Genomic DNA, 18,690 nt, shown 5'->3' on the forward strand with positions numbered 1-18,690 from the left:
TGCCTCTCTGCTTCCCTCCGTTTCCTCTCCTCCTCCTGTCTCTCCCATTCTCTCCTCTTCCTTTCCCGCTCCTTCTTCTCCCATTCTCTCTTGTTCCTCTCCTCTTCTTGCCTCTCCCACTCTCTCTTTTTCCTCTCCTTCTCCAGTCGCTCCGATTCTCTCCTCTTCCGTTCTTCTTCCTGCTTCTCCCATTCCCTCCTCCTCCTCTCCTCCTCCTGTTTCTCCATTTCTCTCTTTCTCCTCTCGTCCAGCTCTTTCCTCTTCCTCTCCTCATCCCGCTTTTGTCTGATTTCCCATTCTTTCTTTTGTCTGTCCTCTTCTCTCCTCTTCCTTTCCTGCTCCTCTCTGTCCCTCCTCCTCCTCTCCTCAGCTTGCATGTGTCCCTGTAGCTCGGCATCAAGCTTGTCTAGAGCCTCTTCAATGGACTGAGGAACAGAGGTTGGAACTTGTGGGTGAATCTGGGGCTGAGAGTACATCTGTGTCGGGGCAGAGTCTGGCTGACGACTCTGTCTGGACAGGAGCGCTGGACTGGATGGTTGAGGAGCAGAGTTGACAGTGGAGCGAGGAGGGGGGCAGTATGTGCTGGGAGAGTTCGGAAGTGGATTTGAAACTCTGCTTGTAATTACACTGTCCCCCGCCCTCTGGTGCCCTGAGGAGAACAATGAAGATGATGACGAGGAAAAGGGCGGTTCCTGTTCAGCCTGAGCATAGTATGACGTCTTCCCCTTCATAGGCTGGGACTTGGTGTGCCCCTGGGGTTGAGGTCTGTGCAGCCCCTGTGGCTGAGACCGGTTGGCAGTAGGAGCTTGGCCTCTCTGACAACTTGGCTGTACCACTGCATCCAGCGGAGATTTGGGGCTAGTGACGTTGCTGGTGGAGTTTTGGGGTATCGGGTCTCTTCCTCTTTGCCAGCTTTTATTACTGCTGCCATTGTTCACAGAGCAGCCAGAGGGGAGGGATGCGGTCAGCGTGGAGACGCCGGCCATAGTAACGCCATTAGAGCTGCTGCTGCTATAGCGGCTGACAGAGCAGGAGGCCTGGGATATGGGAGGGTTGGACGTGATGACGGGCGTTCGGGTGGAGTTGGTCGGAGGCAGAGGAGGGCTGACGTGATGGTGGTGCTGGGAGGGACCTGGAAGCCGACTATCCACGGCCTGATTGTGGCTCTGCTGGCGCTGAGGTAGCAGACCTGGAGGCCTGTAGATGCCTGGCTCCTGAAGACACACAAACAGAATCTCCAGTCACATAATGTAATAATTAACACTCTCCACATGTAAGCTGAATAAAAACATCAAGGCCTTTTATCTAGTCACATTCTCCCACTCATGACTGTAGCAGAATATAAACTGTACATGATTTACAGCACGAATAACCTGCACTCACCAGGGAGTGACTGCTGGGCCTGCTCTGGTATCTCCAGGCCTCATGGGGACCACTTTGCTGTTGCTGAGGTACTGAGGTGCTGCTGGCAGGAGGAGGACGACCCTGGTGCCCCAGCCCTGGATGAGGCTGGAAGTGGCTGTAAGGCACACTGCTGCGGCTGCTGCTGTTGCTGCTGGTTGCAGAAGCATTCACTGGTGACGACTGGGCATGTAGGTGATGATCTCTGTCTCCCCTGGTCGGAGTAGATGCTGCGTGAGAGGTAACTTGGCCCCCGGCGAGAGGGCCTCTCTGGTTGTGGAGACCGCGAGGCTCCATAGCCTGGCAGGGCGGAGCTCGCTCCAGTTTGGAGATCGGACCGGGGTAGGTGGAGTGATGGTTCACAGCCTGAGGTTGTAACGTGTCTTTCTGGAGCAGAGGCGCCCGTCCCTGGTTGTAGCTTCCAAGAGAGGAGTTTGGTGGAGGGGAGAGGTTGGAAGGGGTGGAAGAGGGGGGAGATAACTTTTGAGTGTAGCTGCCCATTCCTTGTTTGTGGTTTTCCTGTTGAAGCAAAGAGCAAGAAAAACAGGATGATTAGTGACATTAAGCTAGCAACGCACTGATCAGTGATTCAATTGATGATGGAATTGATGCTAGTTACAACACAGCATACAATAATCCATCAATCAATGGAGCTATACGACACCACTGAATCCTCTAAAGGTTTTGTTTTGATTGTGGGCAATAGTAAAGTATTAACCCTTTGGCTATAAATACCATAAAGATGGGATATTTGGTTGCTGTTCAGACCTGGCACTCCTGCGATTGTGTGTTCTTGCGTTCAGAGGTCTGGGGCTGCCAGAGAACATTATTGTCTTTGTGAAGGGGGTTCCAGAAGCCGGGTTTCGGAGGGAGGTGGTGAGCCGACGACTGCTGCTGCTGAGACAACAAGGGCTGACCAGGGCCAGAGTAACGCTGCAGCCCCGGGTGGGATACCTGTGAAGGAGAGGTGTGACAACAAGAAGGAGAAACAAAAACAGTTGAGAAAATCAAGAAACACTTCATTGAGGTAGTTTTGGCATTATCTGGATAAAGCTTTGCATCCGTCTCATACCTGATCTGAACTCTTCTTCCTCTTGCTGGGGCTAGGAGAGTCTTCTGCTGCTGGGTGGGAAGGCAGATGCATTGATGGTGGGGGAGTGTGTTGAATAACAGAGTGCTCTCCCAATGGAGGGCCCGGTCTCTTCAGCTGACCCCCTGGCATCTTCCCTGGGTAGGGCCTCTGCTGTGAACAGAAGAAGGAACTGGTCTGTAGCAGGTGGAGACAACTAGTGCAATGATTTCAATGTCAGAGGCAGAGAAGTTTGTCTTTCATCTGCCTGGTTGCTACACAGTTGACAACCTGAATGGGGATTTTCTAAACAGATGACAAAACACAATCGTAGCCAATTAAGAAGCTCCTACCTGGTGCACCTGAGCCCACATTTCATCTCCCAGCAGTGGTGGACCCCGGGGAACATGCTGCTCCTGAGGACCCCCAAACTGAAGCAAGCGGCAAAACAACACAGACACCATGAGCCGTCATTTATTTATCATCAGTGAATTTGATTCCACTTCATGAACATCTGGAGCATTGTTCCTCACCTTCAGCAGTTGGTTTGGCCTGCTAGGGGGAAGGTGTGGGTTAGGGGGAGGCCCACTGCTGCCTGCATAGCCTCGATTATGGAGACGGAGTGAATGGTCATTGGGGAGTGGCACAACATGATGTCCTTGAGAAGGAAGGTGGGAGTCATACAGCTGGCCTAGTTGCTCCCATGCTCTGTGGGGAGGTGGAGGATGAAGGTGGTGAGGAGGAGGAGGAGGTCTCTGCTGTTCCCTCTGCATACCTGGTAACATTGGCTGCGGGAGGTCAAGCTTTTCACCTCCTCGCATGGGGCTAGACAACGAAACACAAATATTATTAGAACTAAAATAACTAAATAGTTTGCTTCATCATTGATCATTATGCTAGAAGAGTAGAAATGATTTGGTGCTTACCCATTACTTGAGTATTTGTGATGGTTCATTCCAGGAGGAGGTAGATGGGGAAGTAGCTGGTGTTGGTTCATTGCAGGTGAACACCTGAGGCACACACAGTTGAGTCACAGTTAGATGACACCCGCTTTTACACAAAAGGTCGTAAAGCTTGTCCTTTAGTTCGGCTGTAAAACACTACGATTCCATTCAAATTACAGGTTTAACCCCTAACGGACTAAAGTTCGCAGAGACGTTAGGGAAATCTTGTGTCGCGTTGTCATGACTACAGACCTGGCAGGTGGCTGCCAGGCGTGGCCGCCCACGGGAGGCCATGGCCCCCGGCTGAGTCCGTCCAGAGGGAAGGAATCCCGTGTGCCTCGCCCGCCAAACTGCTCTACTGCGTGATGCATCCAGCCTGCGTGGTAGGAAAACACTCGTATAATTAACACTGAAAAACACGCGTGGACTGAAAAGGTATCATATAATTGAGACAAAATGATAGCACTCCTGCTGCACGGTGTCCACACTTACCAGACTAGCTGTATCTGTGAAGCCCTCCACTGCAGCACAGAGAGGGCCTCACTCCAACACTGAGAATATCTGTAACGTCTGATTCCCCTGTATTCAGCACCAGGAACCTAAACGCCAACTGGCTGCAGAGAGAGAGAGAGAGAGAAACAGGCGAGGCACTATGAGAACGAGTGAGACAGAGACGCACTGAAACTCAATAAATGTCATTGGCCTCTCTATTATATAGGCTAGTTGGAGAGAGTTGGAGAGCCTGCCAGCAGAGAGGAGATGGTGTAAGTAGAATAATAGGGCAGGGGAGGGACTAGCTGAAACCAAGGACTGCAGAGGTAAATCAGATACTTATGTCTGTCTTATTCTTACATTTCTTCTGCTCCAATGCTAAGGATATTTTCCCAAGAAACTTAAACACTCTTAAAGTCTGAACAGACCATGACTTCTTTGTCCGTCCCCGGCTGCTATGCATCACTCAGCCTGCAGGGGGCGACAATAAACTAGTCTGCACGGAATAGGATTACTACCGAGGCCCAGATGGCTCAGCGGGGAGCTCACCTATGAGGACAGACCTGGGTTACTGTAATCCTTACCATGGGCCTCCTTATAGAGGGAGACCGAGAGAAAGACTAGGAGTGAGAGGCCTTGGTCTCGTGCCAAGTGTGTGCGGTTTTGGAAGCAACGCCAGTGGAAGCAATCCAAGAGAGCAAGCTGCATGGTTGTGTCAGGCTGTTTTACTGCATGTGTGAGAGAACCGTGTGCGCTCTCTTTTAAGTGGATGATTATGTGTGTGTGTGTGTGTAGCAGCACCACTCTGAAGGGTGTGTGTGTGTGTGTGTGTGTGTGTGTGCATACCCAGTGGATACACTAAGGTTTAATCTCATTACGGCAGGCGTGATGGAGAGGAAGAGGGGGGCAGTAGCGACAGACGGTCTGAACAGGATGGAAGGATAGATTAAGGAGAAGAGATGGAGGAGAGGGAAGGGATGGAGGGAGTCGGGAGAGTGGAGAGTGGGAACGGTGCCATGAAAACGCCCACACACCTTCCCACGCACACATCCACTGAGACGACACAAAGGACTGGGGGGAAAAGACATAAAAAAAAAAAAAAAAGAAAGAGAGGCTGATGGTAACTCTCCCCTCCCTGCTTTCTGAAACACCGGACACACAAACACAATACAAAACACAGAAGGTGCCACCACACAAAGAAGTCTGCCTTTCAAAGTGATTATATAAAAAAAAAATATGACAAAAGAAGTCCGTGACAAAACCTGGGAGGGTTGTGTTTGAAGTTACACATTCATCACTGGTGTTAAAAAGCACTTCTGTTGCTCTTAAGAACTTAATTTTCTGCCACCACCCTGTCTCGATAATTTGGACACGGAATCACGGCACATGACGAGGATAACTAGTTTAGATTTCTGTCACCATGGAAGTGGACTCCAGATCCTTGAAGCACGACAAGAAACGCAGTGATAATCACACTTACAATGATGTATAATGCATCAGTTGGAGAGTAACAGACACACAGGTTATGAGTCATTTGTCCTGCTCAGCACAGCACTCTTCCAATAGTTTTCCGAAATTAGCTCAGGACACACGCAGTTCTTCCTCCCACCAGTTCCTCTCCTCTTCCTTTGTTCCTCCCACCTACTCTGGATCCCTGTCTCTATTTAAAGCCCAGCGGAGGATATTTCAATCGCCGTTCACTTTTAGCTCACGAGGAGGGTTGTTGTACAGTGACACACGCAGACAACCCCCCCGCCCCCCCGCCCCCCCCCCCCACCACCTCTATCTCTCCCCCCCCCCCCCCCCCCCCCCCCCAGTGCCTCACAGGGATCATCATTCACCAGGCGTGGCTGCTGTGTGAAGATAGGCCGGTCGTGAACTGTCGAGAAGGCTGCGCTACTCGCCGTGCTTTAAAAGAAACGGATACAAGCGCACTCACGCTGAGCGTACCTTTTAGAGTAGCACCAAGTTATTGATTCACAGTTGTGTTAAGTCTCGGCTTCAGCTGCCAATCATCTCTCTGGGGTCTCTTCAGTCCTGAAAGAGGAGAGGGGAAAAAAACACTGTTGTCAAGCTGTCATAAAAACAACATGGAGCCGTGGTAAACACAATACTCGAGGGTTAGAGCCTCACAGTCTCAAAGAGCATGATTCAAGACTAAAGGTGGCCTTTTCATTCAGTTTGAACCAAGAACCCTCTGATCCTGCTGCTTCTCTTTTCTGACTTTTGAGACGGCGTGTCGTCACTACCCGCACCCCACCACCACCCCCCGCCCCTTTGGTTTCCTGACTGTAGAGGTGACGCCTGGTTTCAGAGTGACGTGGAAAACCCGAGGGGGGCGAAGAGGCAATGGGGTAAATCAGCTGGGAGGCTGACTCAATGGGAGAGATGGGGGGGCTACTACTGTTCGCTCATTCTCTCTCATCACACAGACACAATGGTGAGACCGACCGTAGCTTAACGAGCGAGCAGACACAGAAAACAAAGCTGATCTCGCCCCGACAGGAAGAGCCGCGCAGGCTAAGTCAACCATCACATGTGAAAGGGTAGCGCCGAGGAAACATGGTGAAATGATTTAACGTGGTGTGCGGAGAACAGTTTAAATTAGAAGAGGGAGGGCAGAATATATAAAGGGAGAAATCTAGCGACCCAGCTGTGACTAGTGAGAGCAAACGGGGACACGGTGACAAGGTAGTAATTACCAGTTTTATAGAGGGAGTGTGTTTATGTCTGCTGTGACCAAACAGTCGTCCGTTCCAGTTGCTATCCTGGCTATCACGTTGCTCACAGCTACTCCACCAGCGCAGTGTGAGAAACTCAGTACTCTGAAACTAGATAGTGTACTCAGAGGGAAGACGGTGTTACATACCAGCTCAGGTTTTCTCATATCATATCATATCATATCAAGATGACATGTGGTTATACCAGCTATAACCGTATGGTAAAAGTGAGGAGAAGCAGTGAAAGTTTGCGTGTGCGATGATTACGCAGTTCATTTTTCAGGGGAACCCCCCGGTGACTCAGCGCCCTGGAAGAGGGCTTACCCCGAACCGCTGGCCCTTAACTCCACCCTCCTGGGACACCACTTACTGTCAGGTGACCGGGGGCGTGTTTCTGCGTCGCTGCAGATGTGACAATGGTGGGAATTTCTCGGACCGCGTGATGTCATTTCTGCTTCCTTAGCAGCGGCGTCGCATGGGTTGGCTTGTACGTCTGAGTGTTTAGACACACAAACAGGATGTAACGATGAGCTAAATGGGGGTTTCAGGGCCGACAGGAATCGAACTACCAGACCGCAGATTTGAGAGAAATGATGAGGAACATTCCAGAAAAATGTTCAGGCAATCTGTCGATCGCTTTCACAGAAACGTTGCGTGTTGGGCTGAGCAATCCGACCGGTCTGAGTGCGAACTTGAAGGTTGAGCCACCATGGTGTTGCTTACGTGTGGTTACTTTCACTTTTACCTCACTGTACCCACAACAACCTTCAACGCTGCTGTGTACACAATGAGCTCAGTGTAAGTGAAAAGTCATTTGAGGACATCTGCGTCTGTATCTGCTCTCCTTGACAACACCGTGAATTTACGCACAGCTGGTGGATTACGACAGGTGACACAAAGAATTATTTAATAAAGAAATTCCCCCACTGTAAACCCCCCCTCCCCCGCTGTTCGAGGAAACGCCCCCGCCCTGTAATCCCAGCTATTAGCTGGAGGAGGGAGGGGGTTAACCAGCAAATCAAGCAACTGTTGGGGTCCTGTGAAAAAAAATGACACACTGGTCCCCAGGTGGACAGGAGGACAACCATAAAGGCCCTACAGTACAATAATACTCCCCCATCCTCCCTATTTAATCGACTGTCAATCTACCGAGGACCTCATGTCTATCACACAAGCCGAGAAGCTAATGAGAAAATCAAAGAGCTCTGTTAAATCCTCTGTGGTTTCAGAGAAATTACTAAAATCTATATTTCTGAATGAATACCAACGAAAGAGACAAGCTCGCGGCTGCATACGGGACTGTTTTCTTATCGCTAAGCTGAGGGGAACAAATGGTTAAAACCAAGATGGTCAGATGACCCCGGCCTCGGTGCAGCATCCTCGATTTATCCACCTTCACAGACGACCACGCTGAGGCCGTGAGAGGAAAATATCCTGGAGGAGGGAGACCAGGGGAGGCGGTGACGACATCCCCGGTCGTGGTAAAACGATCACTCCCAACGAGTGGGCTCTCACTACTCATGTTCTGGAGGCAGATGTTTTCTCATTGATTTGCTGAGTCGGTGCGGCTCTGTAACGCTGATCAATGCTTCCAAGGGCAAAAGCAACAGAAGGCTTATGACCAGCTTACAGAGCGTGTGAACAATCACCAAGGATGAGATCAGTGAAAGTGAAAAGCTTGAGGGAGTAACGGCAGGAAGTCGTAGAGTTTTACTGACCAAGTAAAGTCACTGCAGAGGCTGTCTGATAAGAAATGGCAGATAACAGAAAACAGAGCGGAGGAGAAAAAAAAAAATATTCTGGCAACGTTAATTTTTTTTTGGGCAAGCAAGGCGGAAAAGCCATGCATGGTCTTCTCTCTCTCTCTCTCTCTCTCTTTGTTTTCCTCTCCCCGCCTTGCTCTGTCCTCCCTCGCCCTTTCTACTCCATTTGGCCATTACATAATCAGTCCCAGATAGAGATCGTGTTCTGGAGGAAACACCAAGCATTTCTTTCTCTCTCTCACACACACACACACACACAGAGGGAGAGAGGAACAGCCAGCCCCTGCATCCGTCCTCCCCCGCCTCGTTGCCAAGCTCCCTGTGCGCCTGAGCATACGTGCGTGCGTTTATTTTGTGCGTGTGCACAAACGTCAGCGGCGCGCCGTTCCAATCCTTGTGATGCGCGCGGGGCTAACTTCATCACGTCCACATCCTCGCGGAAGAGACGCTGCGCCTGACAGCCGGCACACTCGCAGCAGTGTGTGGGTCAGCCGAGGACACGGGCCAACAAGCGCAGCTCCTGCACATAAACGCAGGAGCACCTGACCTCCATCGTGATGGACGATTATCTCCTGCTGGCGTTCATCTCAACAACACGCCCCTCTATCGGGGGGGGGGTAGACCGGGGCAGCTGACCTAACCCTTCACCCAGTTATACCAGGCCTTTTGCAGCCAGTCATAACAGGCTCCCTCACATCTGCTCTACATTCAGGCCGTGACAGAGAGAAGCATTATAGCGTTCGGGTTAAGGAAGGATCCTAAATCCTCACATTTTAAGGTCATCTGGGTCTAAACTGTCGATACTATCAACACTCAATTGTCGCCAAAACTACGGCGAGAAGCTTCAGATTAGAAACCACCAAACGAGAGTCTTCTTTTAGCTGCTGGTGGTCAGCCTGTCAACCGCCACTTCTTTTTCCACTGATGAAGCGTGTTGACTACTTTTAGATGTGCTGATTTACAGACCATCCGTGACACACTAGCGAGCTACAGTTAAGACTACAATTTCATTTTTCTTTTTTTAGAAAAAGAAACAGAACTCACACCAGGCCCTCTTTGTCTCACCACCGTGACATCTGGGCTGTGACTGACAACACAACTGGGTTAATGTTGTGCATGTCGTTTGTTCTCTCTCTCACACACACACACACACACACACACACACACACACACAAACACACACTTAGAGATCAGTGTGTGACGTTAAAGAGAAGGGGAACAAGAGCTCAGAGGGGACAGGAAGCTGTCGTCACCGCCACAGGAAGTAGGCCTCCCTGAGGGGTGTGTGTGAGAGAGAAAGAGAGAGAGAGAAAGTGAGGCCTTGGAGACTGGTTTTTAAGGCTGGGGCTTCCTGTTTAAAATAAATGAACAGTACAGGTTTTAGAGCAAAAACTGTGATCTACCACAGGCTCGGTTCAAAACGCTGACCGGGCTTTGGTCACGGTTCCTGAAATACACCCCAGACACACAGTCATTTGTGAGAGTGGCACGTGCGTCCAACTCATGACTCACACAAGCCTCTTCTACAAAAACAAGACAGTCAACTGACTTGGAAAAAAAGAATAATAAACGTTCGGCTGTTAGCTTATAGGTGTTGAGTAAAAAGGCCTCGTTTGCGCTCTTTTTTTTTAGCTTCTGGTAATAGTGAGTGACAAACATATGATGACACTATGAGTGGCTGTGTTTGTGCTGAATGACTCCTCCTCTCAGTCACCGTGCTCGCTTCGTTTTCGCAGAAACTCAAAAGTTTCAGGGAAAACAAACGCGCGTTCGGATTTCATTACAGACACAACAGCGTTTTTGTGTCTGAATCGAGGTGTGCGCCAGACTGAAAGAAAAAAAAGAAGAAGAAGAAAAAAAAAAGATTATGACTCAACACCTGGATTGAGACTCTAAAGAAAGGAAAACAAGAGCATTAATCCTGACAAACCCCGAAACCTGAGACGACGTGGGTGTCCCGTCGACAACTGACAATACTTGATCGCTCTCGATTTCCACACTTCAGTAACCTTAAAAGCCCCCAAACTTCTCATTCGGCTTTTTGGGGGCTATTTTTTATTTTTTATTTTCCAATAGAAGAAAAGCTCGTGACAGAACAAGACAGAACAACACGCTCCTACTTTTCAAAGAAAAAATAAGAGGTGAAAATTCCCCCTCCCTCATGTTGTTCTGCCGTTCTCCAGGATCTTCTGTTCCACATCCAGAGCTGATGCACACACACAGACCGTCTCAGAAAGGCACTAAACAAGAAAAGAGACTCTGCTTCCTTGGCAACAGTTGCCAGGGGAACTGGTCGCGTCTTCACCAACAGTTGTTCCACTAAGGTGCTGAGGCAGAGATGAACACAGGGAGAAACAGATAAATTTTACTCATCGACGTGTTTATGGAACCACAGCGGTCTGACCTCACACACCGTCCACTTCCTCTTCCTCTGCAGGACATTATGTCTCATCAGCGGCGAGTTGCGTGAAAACACTCACCAGCATTCAACGATACACATCAGAGATAGCGACAGCGTGCGTGCAGATTGCCTAAGCGGCGCGGCTTTTACGCCCCGATCGTCCCGACTTTATCAGAACAACTGTGACGCAGGCTGAGCATCTTTGTTATGACGGCACTGTTTGTTCATTTAGTCCAGAGAACATCCAAGGCCTGTTTACAGATTCCTCAAATACCGCCGCTGTTGATCGTTGGATGTTTTTTTTTTTCTTCTTCATGAATCAGATATGATGCACACACGGGGGCCCGGGCCCAGTTTCAGGCTGTTACCGTTTATTCTAACCAGCGTGGTCGAGCTGGGTAAACACAGTCACAGGAGGTGAGGGGAGGCAAGGAAGGAAGAAAAATCTTTCCAAGGTGTAAGAGAGAGAGTGAGTATCTTTAGGCATGACTCACACACACACACACACACACACAGCGTGTAGGTGAGCACACACCCCTACCACTGTGGCATCATCATCCGTGGCAATGAGCCACAGATAACAGAGAGGGAAAACTTTCCCTTTTCTCAAAGTCAGGTAGAAAATAGGGCGGTATAACTGAGCCCTGCTGGTCCATAGAAGCTAAAGAGAAATAAATAGGATGGATAATAACTGTTCATCCATTTGTTTATCCTTTAAGTGTTATAATTTAAACTTTATTTCTGCTCAAAAGACTCAAATGTTCCTTAAAATGTCTTCAAAAATATCCTAAAAGTCAACCTGGTTGCCGTTTTTTGGGTCTTGAGCCCCACTCTGAGAGACCTGGATCCACAGCGGGCCGTCTCACAGGGCACGGAGGAATTCCACACCAAGCTGACGAGAGATTTTGCCCCAACTGGCCCCAAACAAACTCTTATAACCTCATCCCGCAGCCTCGACAAGCTCACTGTGCTACCACTGGAGGCTGTGCTTGGTGTTTTACTGTGAAAAAAACAATCGGTTCCTGTTCTCTAGGTCTGTTTATTTATATATTTATATGTAGGAATAACTGTGACGGCATCCATTTGAATATTTTGTCTCGCTCTTGACGTGAAGTAATGGGGAATTCCTCAGCTGGTTTCCAACAATCGTGTCAGCGAACACATAGAGGAACTAGTGTTTTCGAGCCTGCGACCTGCTGGGAGTGTGTGTGGGGAGTGTTTGAGAAACTTGTCAGGAAGGCAGATGTTGTCCTGCACCTCCCTCATTCCTTTTCTCTCTCTGTCTCCGTCTCTGTGTCTGTCTCGTTTTGTGTTTCAGGAGGAGAAAACGACACCCTCTTACTGGAAAGGCTGCGACGGCGCGGTGTCATACAAACAGACATCCAATCACTTCCCCCGCCCGTTTCACTTTGAAACATAGACACTCGACTTGTTTTCTGTGACAGGGAACAAAAGTAGTGGAGATGCAAGACCCCCCCCCCCCCACATGCCCCCCTTGGAAAATCTACTGCACTGTCACACAGCCAGCGCGCACACACCGCTCTTGTTTCATCAAAGTAGACGAGTAAGCGCTCTAAGCCAGCCTACTGACCCATTTCCCATGCCAGCCACAAGGATACACTCATTCAGTAATTTGCTATGGACGCCAGGTAACATCCTCATTAAAGCCACATATATGGGGAAGTGAGAGGGGACTGGGAAACTGCACAAACATGCCTCTCTTCTGTTACTCAACTTTCGTGACTCACGGCTGTTGCAGCAACATTTCCACCGTCATCTCCTTCACTTCCTCCCAGCACGTGTGTATCACTTTAATATTCCTCCATGTTCGTCACCACTCATAGTAAAATGGGCGGCGATTGTTCATTCATTCTTATACACACACACACACACACGCACACGCACGCACACACACTCCTATTGAGATCACGGGACATGCGGGGGCGGGGCAGAGCTGAGGCAGCACGGCACGCACCGCCGGCACAGAGGAGCGATGTGGAGCCTGGACTTTTTTACAGCCTCCCGACATCAAAGAGAGGGACAAAATGCTGTTTTCCATGCCAATCGATCTGACTGATCGGAAGCGAATCTTCAAAGAGATTGTTTTTTTGTTTTTTTTTGTTTTCTTCGCGACCCCATGCCAGCACACTCCGCTCTTCCTGATCTGGGCTCGTTTATTGCAGCAATAAAGGGGTAAATAACTCCCCCCACCAGTCAGCCGATGACCCCCATCGGCTGCTGCTCAGTGGAAAAAAAAAAGAAGGCAATAACAATCACTAATATCAACAGCTATAAATTATTCAATCTCCTCTTTTAGCTCTTTTTTTTTTGTGCGTAATGGTGCAAACTTGCTAAGGCGCACTGGTCAAACGCGAATACATAGGCGTCATCACGGTGTGGTTACTTGGGGCAACTAAATCCAGCCGACTCAGTGGTTTTACTGTCGTAATTGAGGTGATGCAACCTGAACAAAAAAGCGCCAGACATGTGTTTAAAAGTCACTCTTGGTCCAGCGTTCAGTTCTTCTGAGCAGCGCGGATCACGTTGACCAAACAAACACGATGTGGTCCGAGTTTAGCTCATTCACTACCCCCCCCCCCCCCCCCCCCCCCGAAACCCCGAAACCCAGACCCCAAGGACAACACCAAAACACCACCCCTCCCCCCGAAAAAAAAAAAAAAAAAAAGAGAGGTGATGCAAATCACTTCCTTTCAATCCGGCTCTTTGTGTGCGTAAGGATTGACTGGGGGGTGATGGGGGGTGGCAGCTATCCATTCACTTTATACGGCTGCCGACCTCGGTGATCCTGCCCACCCCCCACTCATGGTCCAGCAGAGCCACCCTCTCCTACACACACACACACACACACACAATGGCGTGAGATCTCCTTACACAGGCAATTTTCTCTCCATGTCCTCTAGCTCTCCTTCCCCTTTCTAGTCATGGAGTGGACACTAGCTTTCCGATCTACACATACGGGATCATTTCCACAACACCGTGACCAAATATGAGAACTACTCTGGTCTCTAGTCAGTGTTACCACACGCCGTGAATACTTATGATGAACCCCAATACTACCCGAAACACGCACGATATTAAGATGATTTAATTGGGGGAACTCGGGGGATTACTTGGGGACGTTTCCCACAAAAAAAAAAAAGCAAAAAAAAACAACAACTTCTGATTCACTTCAAAGAGACATTTACAGAAAATGCCTGGGATTCACGTGAACTGATTAAACAGCTCCGGTAAAGATGATCAACCGTGGATATGAGGGAAAACAATTCGCCGAATTGAGCCACGCACGCGTGGGATCTTAAAGAGTCACTCGCGGTTTGAGAAAAGCGACAGCGAAATTCCCCCACCTCATCGATCACACACACACACGATCAAGGGTTCCGCTCTAATCAATTACGATAATTCACTCACCGTGGCTCTGTGTGGCAGCACAGCCTCTCTAAGTGATCACCAACCAAACACAACTGAATAATTAAAGCTATATAACACAGTTTCTTTAAACACATCTAGATGTGTATGACATTCAAACTTTTCACCAGCCTACTACTTTCCTGATTACAACCAAAACAAAGAGGACTGGACTTTTAAATGTTTCCCTCAGCAGCAGCAGCAGCAGCAGCAGCAGCAGCAGCAGCCTGCCCCCCTTTGCACTTACCGTTCAAGCGCAGACGCTCCAGTAATAAATTATGTCCTGACTGAAACAAGTATCCGGCTCCTTTGTATTCCCAAGTTTTAGGTCTGCAGAGAAATTCCAATCAGCCGGCTGAGCGGAGAGCAGCTACAGCTCTATAATCCCTGTTAGTCTGTGTCGCTTCCTCTTCGAAACAACCATGAAACTCGATATGCCTGGCGACCGGAGAGCCTCTCTGATGCCCTTGGCAGGCTGGTTCCTCTATATTCCGATTTTTATTCCGCTTGATGTCTGCCTCTGCCGTGCAGCGACAGCTCCTCTAGCTCTCTGTCTCTCTGTCTCTCTGTCTGTCTCTGTCTCTGTCTGTCTCTCTCCGCGTCGAGCTCCTTTTATTCCTTGTTGCCTTCACACAGAAAGCAGGCAGGGATCGCGTTGCGCTCAGCGCTGTTTTAAAGGGACGGCGGAGCCACGCACACTCGGAGACGCGCGCCGCGCGCCGCGAGACGGAGGCGCAGGCGCGTGACGTCATCGGACGGCCCCCGGAATTCCCTGACAGCGCAAACTGGCACCGAGCGAGCGAGCGAGTCCGCGGCTCCCGGTACCGGAGCGCTTTCTTTATTTGTCCGCTGACGCCCCTTTTTCCAGTTTTTCTAAGGCCTGACTCGTGACCCAGTCCTGGACTCCAGCGCTTCCAGGAGCATATTTCCGTCCCACCGTCTATTTTTGGACGGGGAAGAGTTTTCCTCCCTGACTTCATGTTACCACAGGAAGACAGAAACAGTATCACAGTGTTTGTAAATCGATGTATAAATAGCTCCAACCAGAAATATACTCCAGATAAACTAAAAATAATAATAATAATCCAGAATAGACGTGATAATGGAATGGATTTGATTCTATTATTGGTGTTTTACGGGCATATTCAGAAACCAAAAACTTGATTAGGTCTCAAATTTAAGATTGTAATGTGTTTTCTTCACAAAGATATACACACTCATCTGACTTTTACATTTTACAGCGTCTCTAAACAACTTTAAAACCTGTTAATATAATAATATCTGTAACTGAGTGAGTATAGCTCAGTTACAAGTCCTCAAAAAACCAACACTCTCTATTTAGATTAACTATTACTATAACTTAAATACATTCAAAAGGCAGGAAAGTGTTAATAAATGTTCCATAACAATCAACTGATTCAGTCCAGATCCTGACAGTTTTTCCTCTTACTGCAATCAGACAAGGGGAATTTTCTCACACTTCACTCTTTCACTTCTCCACAGAGCATTAGTACATTTATTAGCCATCACTAAAGCCACCAGTAATCCATTTGTAAAAATGCGCCTAAATAGAGGAACCTATTTATTCCAGATAAAGTCTTCAGTAGTCCTGTTTTCAGTTGTTCTCTCAAGCTGCCAGAAAAAACAACTTGAAACCCACTATAGGGTTTGTGTATATAATATACAATATATATGTGTGTACGTACTTTGTGTTTATAAAGTCTGCATTAGACAGTATGGATGGATGTTTATTGGCTGTATATTATATACGTATTGTGATATTTATTGGTCCAATACAGGGCCCATAGCTCGGCCTACATATAAAACCTTAAGTTATGAGGCCAATAAATTTCCCGGTGCTGTCTAGTCGCTGACATTAACATGACTGTGTGCACTGAAGTACAAGAATTATGTGCTGTGTACCCAAAGGCTGCCAGCTAAGATCCTGTGTGAGGTAAACAAGGCTTTGAAAAACACAAATGGTTCTCTGTACGGCCGGAAACATTTGTTCCAGCTTTTCCTCGCCAAAGTAACCATCCTGTACTCTGTAATAATGCCAAAGAGCCACGTTGGTACGACCGGCAGAATGTGTCACACACTCACACGGGGTTATATTTAGAAAGCACTGCCTCAGCAGGGTAACAGAAGGCAAAATTAGTTGCCACAGGGAGGTTGGGAGTGTGTCATGGATGATGCTGACATGATGACTTGAGGATACGGAGACATGCAGTGTATTTATGGTCGGAGCTGGTCTAAAAACAGAAGCTAAACAATAAAATCGGAACATTGGAAAACGTCCCTCTGGCACCATCAGTCGGCCTGTTTCCTCACACCCCAACAGGTCACACGCAGAAGCTTCATTTTGAGGCGTTTCTTCCTCCTCTACAAGTTTTCCCTGAAGAGCGACGAGACAGATCCAAGGCCCAGATGAAGTAAGCGCGTGGCGTGTGCTGTGTGCGCGACATGGGTGGATCTGGAGTCTATTGTCAAGTGACAATGAACGAACGCTCAACAACGTGGTTTGTGTTGAGAAAGAGGAGGGACGCAGCACAGTGGGTGTCTTTATGAGGCGGATAGGCAGTGGGCTTATATATGTGGATGCTCTTCTCTTTGTTCGCCAGAGGCTGCGTGTACAGTAGAAGTCAGCTGCACGTCGGGGGCCCTTACATGAAGCGCTGCACGGCTTCCAAGTGTCCAGGATATTCACAGTTAAGGCGTATAGCGGCATATAGTGCGCCGATGTGCGCCGCCGTGTATCTCAGTGAATGGATGGATGGAAGCTGTCGGAATAGACGTAATGAAATAAACTTCATCTGTAATAAAATCGCAGATGGTGTAATTAGATGTAACACTGTAATCATCAGTATGTGTATTATAAAACATCAAGTCAGCTGCAAAGACATTTTATCACATCATCTGGAAGCTATTACAGCCTGAATTGCCCCGGTCCTTAATTATCCTCCATAGAGCTGTAAACTCTATATGTAGGCTATATGTAATCTGCTCCTTCTTGCCGCTCGTACTCAACATGCGCAGCGCTAAAACAAGTACGTTTATTTATTTAGCCCACACCTACAACACCTTCTATGCTTAGAAACACCATAGGCAGCGTCCCTATTCATGCACTGGCCTCTCCCGCACAAAAGTGAAAGGGATGGCACCATTTATGCAAATATTATGCTGCCGTTTTTTTGGGGTTTTTTTGTTTCCGCTTTTCTATTTTACCCAGAAAATCTGAAGCTGTACCGAGCTGTTCTCATATTGCTCCCAGTGTGGGAGATTATATCATCCATTAGGTGTGTTGAGAGGTGTGTGGCTTCGCTCTGCTTTTGTGTGTGTGTGTGTGTAAGGAGTGTGGTGGGAGACTATTAGCCCTGCAAAGCGAACAGGAAGAGGACTGCCGATTGATGTGGGCACGGGTGGGACTATTTACCACACACACACACACGGCCCCGACGCGCACCCCTTCCTCCAGCTGTTTCTCTCATAGATGCGCCCTACTGTATATAATAAGAGTTTAAGAATATTAAATATATATACGTCTGAGCTGAATTCCCATCCTTCCTCTCCCACAACAAGGGACGCCAAGGCATTAGAGTCTGTCCCGGGGGGTCCCAAATGCATGTGTGTGTGTATGTGTGTGGCAGGAAGGGGCAAAAAAATACTATGTGTTTAAGTTCTTACTTACAGCTCTTGTGCATGGCTAACAATCTTGTGCTCATGCATGTGGAAGATATGCAGGCGTGTGTGTGTGTGTGTGTGTGTGTGTGGGAATTTGTGTGTGTGTAATTAAAAAGATCAGGGACAAGGGCCGCTCAGTTCTCACACTCCAAAATATATATAGCAACTCTCCCATGGGTGCGAGGCCGAAGAAATTCCTGACATACCAGCCGCAGACACACACACATTTAAAAAATAAACAGCTTGTAATACTGATGAGGTCCAGACAGTAAAACAGTAAACGAAAGAAAGTTTGCATACAAGCTTGTGTGTGTGTGTGTGTGTGTGTGTAGGCATAAAGGAGTGTTCCCCTGGTACAGATGGTACTTCTCAGCCTCCGATATGTAGGTTTGTGTGTGGGACAGTGTGTGTGGGACAGTGTGTGTGTGTGTGTGTATGTGGCAAAACATGAATCAGCCTTTGGGTACACTGAGAGACCGTCAGACACGTTAATAATCACCTCCACGCACACAGTCACACACCGCCAGGAGACGGGGAGCCACACAGGCAGTCAGACAGACTGGCTTAGCACACCTACATATAGCAGTCATGTAGCTGGCTGAATCAAGCGCCGCAGCCCTGATAATTAAGGCCCTTATTAAACCAGAGAGGGGCCGACAGGGAGCCTCGGCTTTCCCATTAGTTCCCCAAACAACCAGCTAATCCCGACTGCAGCTCTACGATAAGCTGAGCGCTCCAGTCATGCTTAAAATACGCACAATCCCAAAGTTGTACAAGGAGTTTACAAACACAG

General features: G+C 48.5%; 1 protein-coding gene across 1 annotated transcript in view; it reads right to left on the minus strand.

Annotated features, from left to right (window-relative positions):
- Positions 1 to 14,972, minus strand: part of kdm6ba (lysine (K)-specific demethylase 6B, a) — a 21,804-nt gene extending 6,832 nt beyond the window's left edge. Inside the window, 11 exon segments of the mRNA XM_084549492.1 lie at positions 4 to 1,214; positions 1,384 to 1,920; positions 2,170 to 2,355; positions 2,474 to 2,644; positions 2,824 to 2,901; positions 3,004 to 3,295; positions 3,397 to 3,480; positions 3,667 to 3,790; positions 3,907 to 4,028; positions 5,857 to 5,943; positions 14,464 to 14,972. Coding sequence (XP_084405618.1) covers positions 4 to 1,214; positions 1,384 to 1,920; positions 2,170 to 2,355; positions 2,474 to 2,644; positions 2,824 to 2,901; positions 3,004 to 3,295; positions 3,397 to 3,480; positions 3,667 to 3,785 — 2,678 coding nt within the window. The 5' untranslated portion in view covers positions 3,786 to 3,790; positions 3,907 to 4,028; positions 5,857 to 5,943; positions 14,464 to 14,972.
- Positions 14,973 to 18,690: the final 3,718 nt, after the last annotated feature.

This window comes from Chelon labrosus (genome assembly GCF_963514085.1).
Source record: "Chelon labrosus genome assembly, chromosome: 1".
Classification (NCBI taxonomy): Eukaryota; Metazoa; Chordata; class Actinopteri; order Mugiliformes; family Mugilidae; genus Chelon; species Chelon labrosus.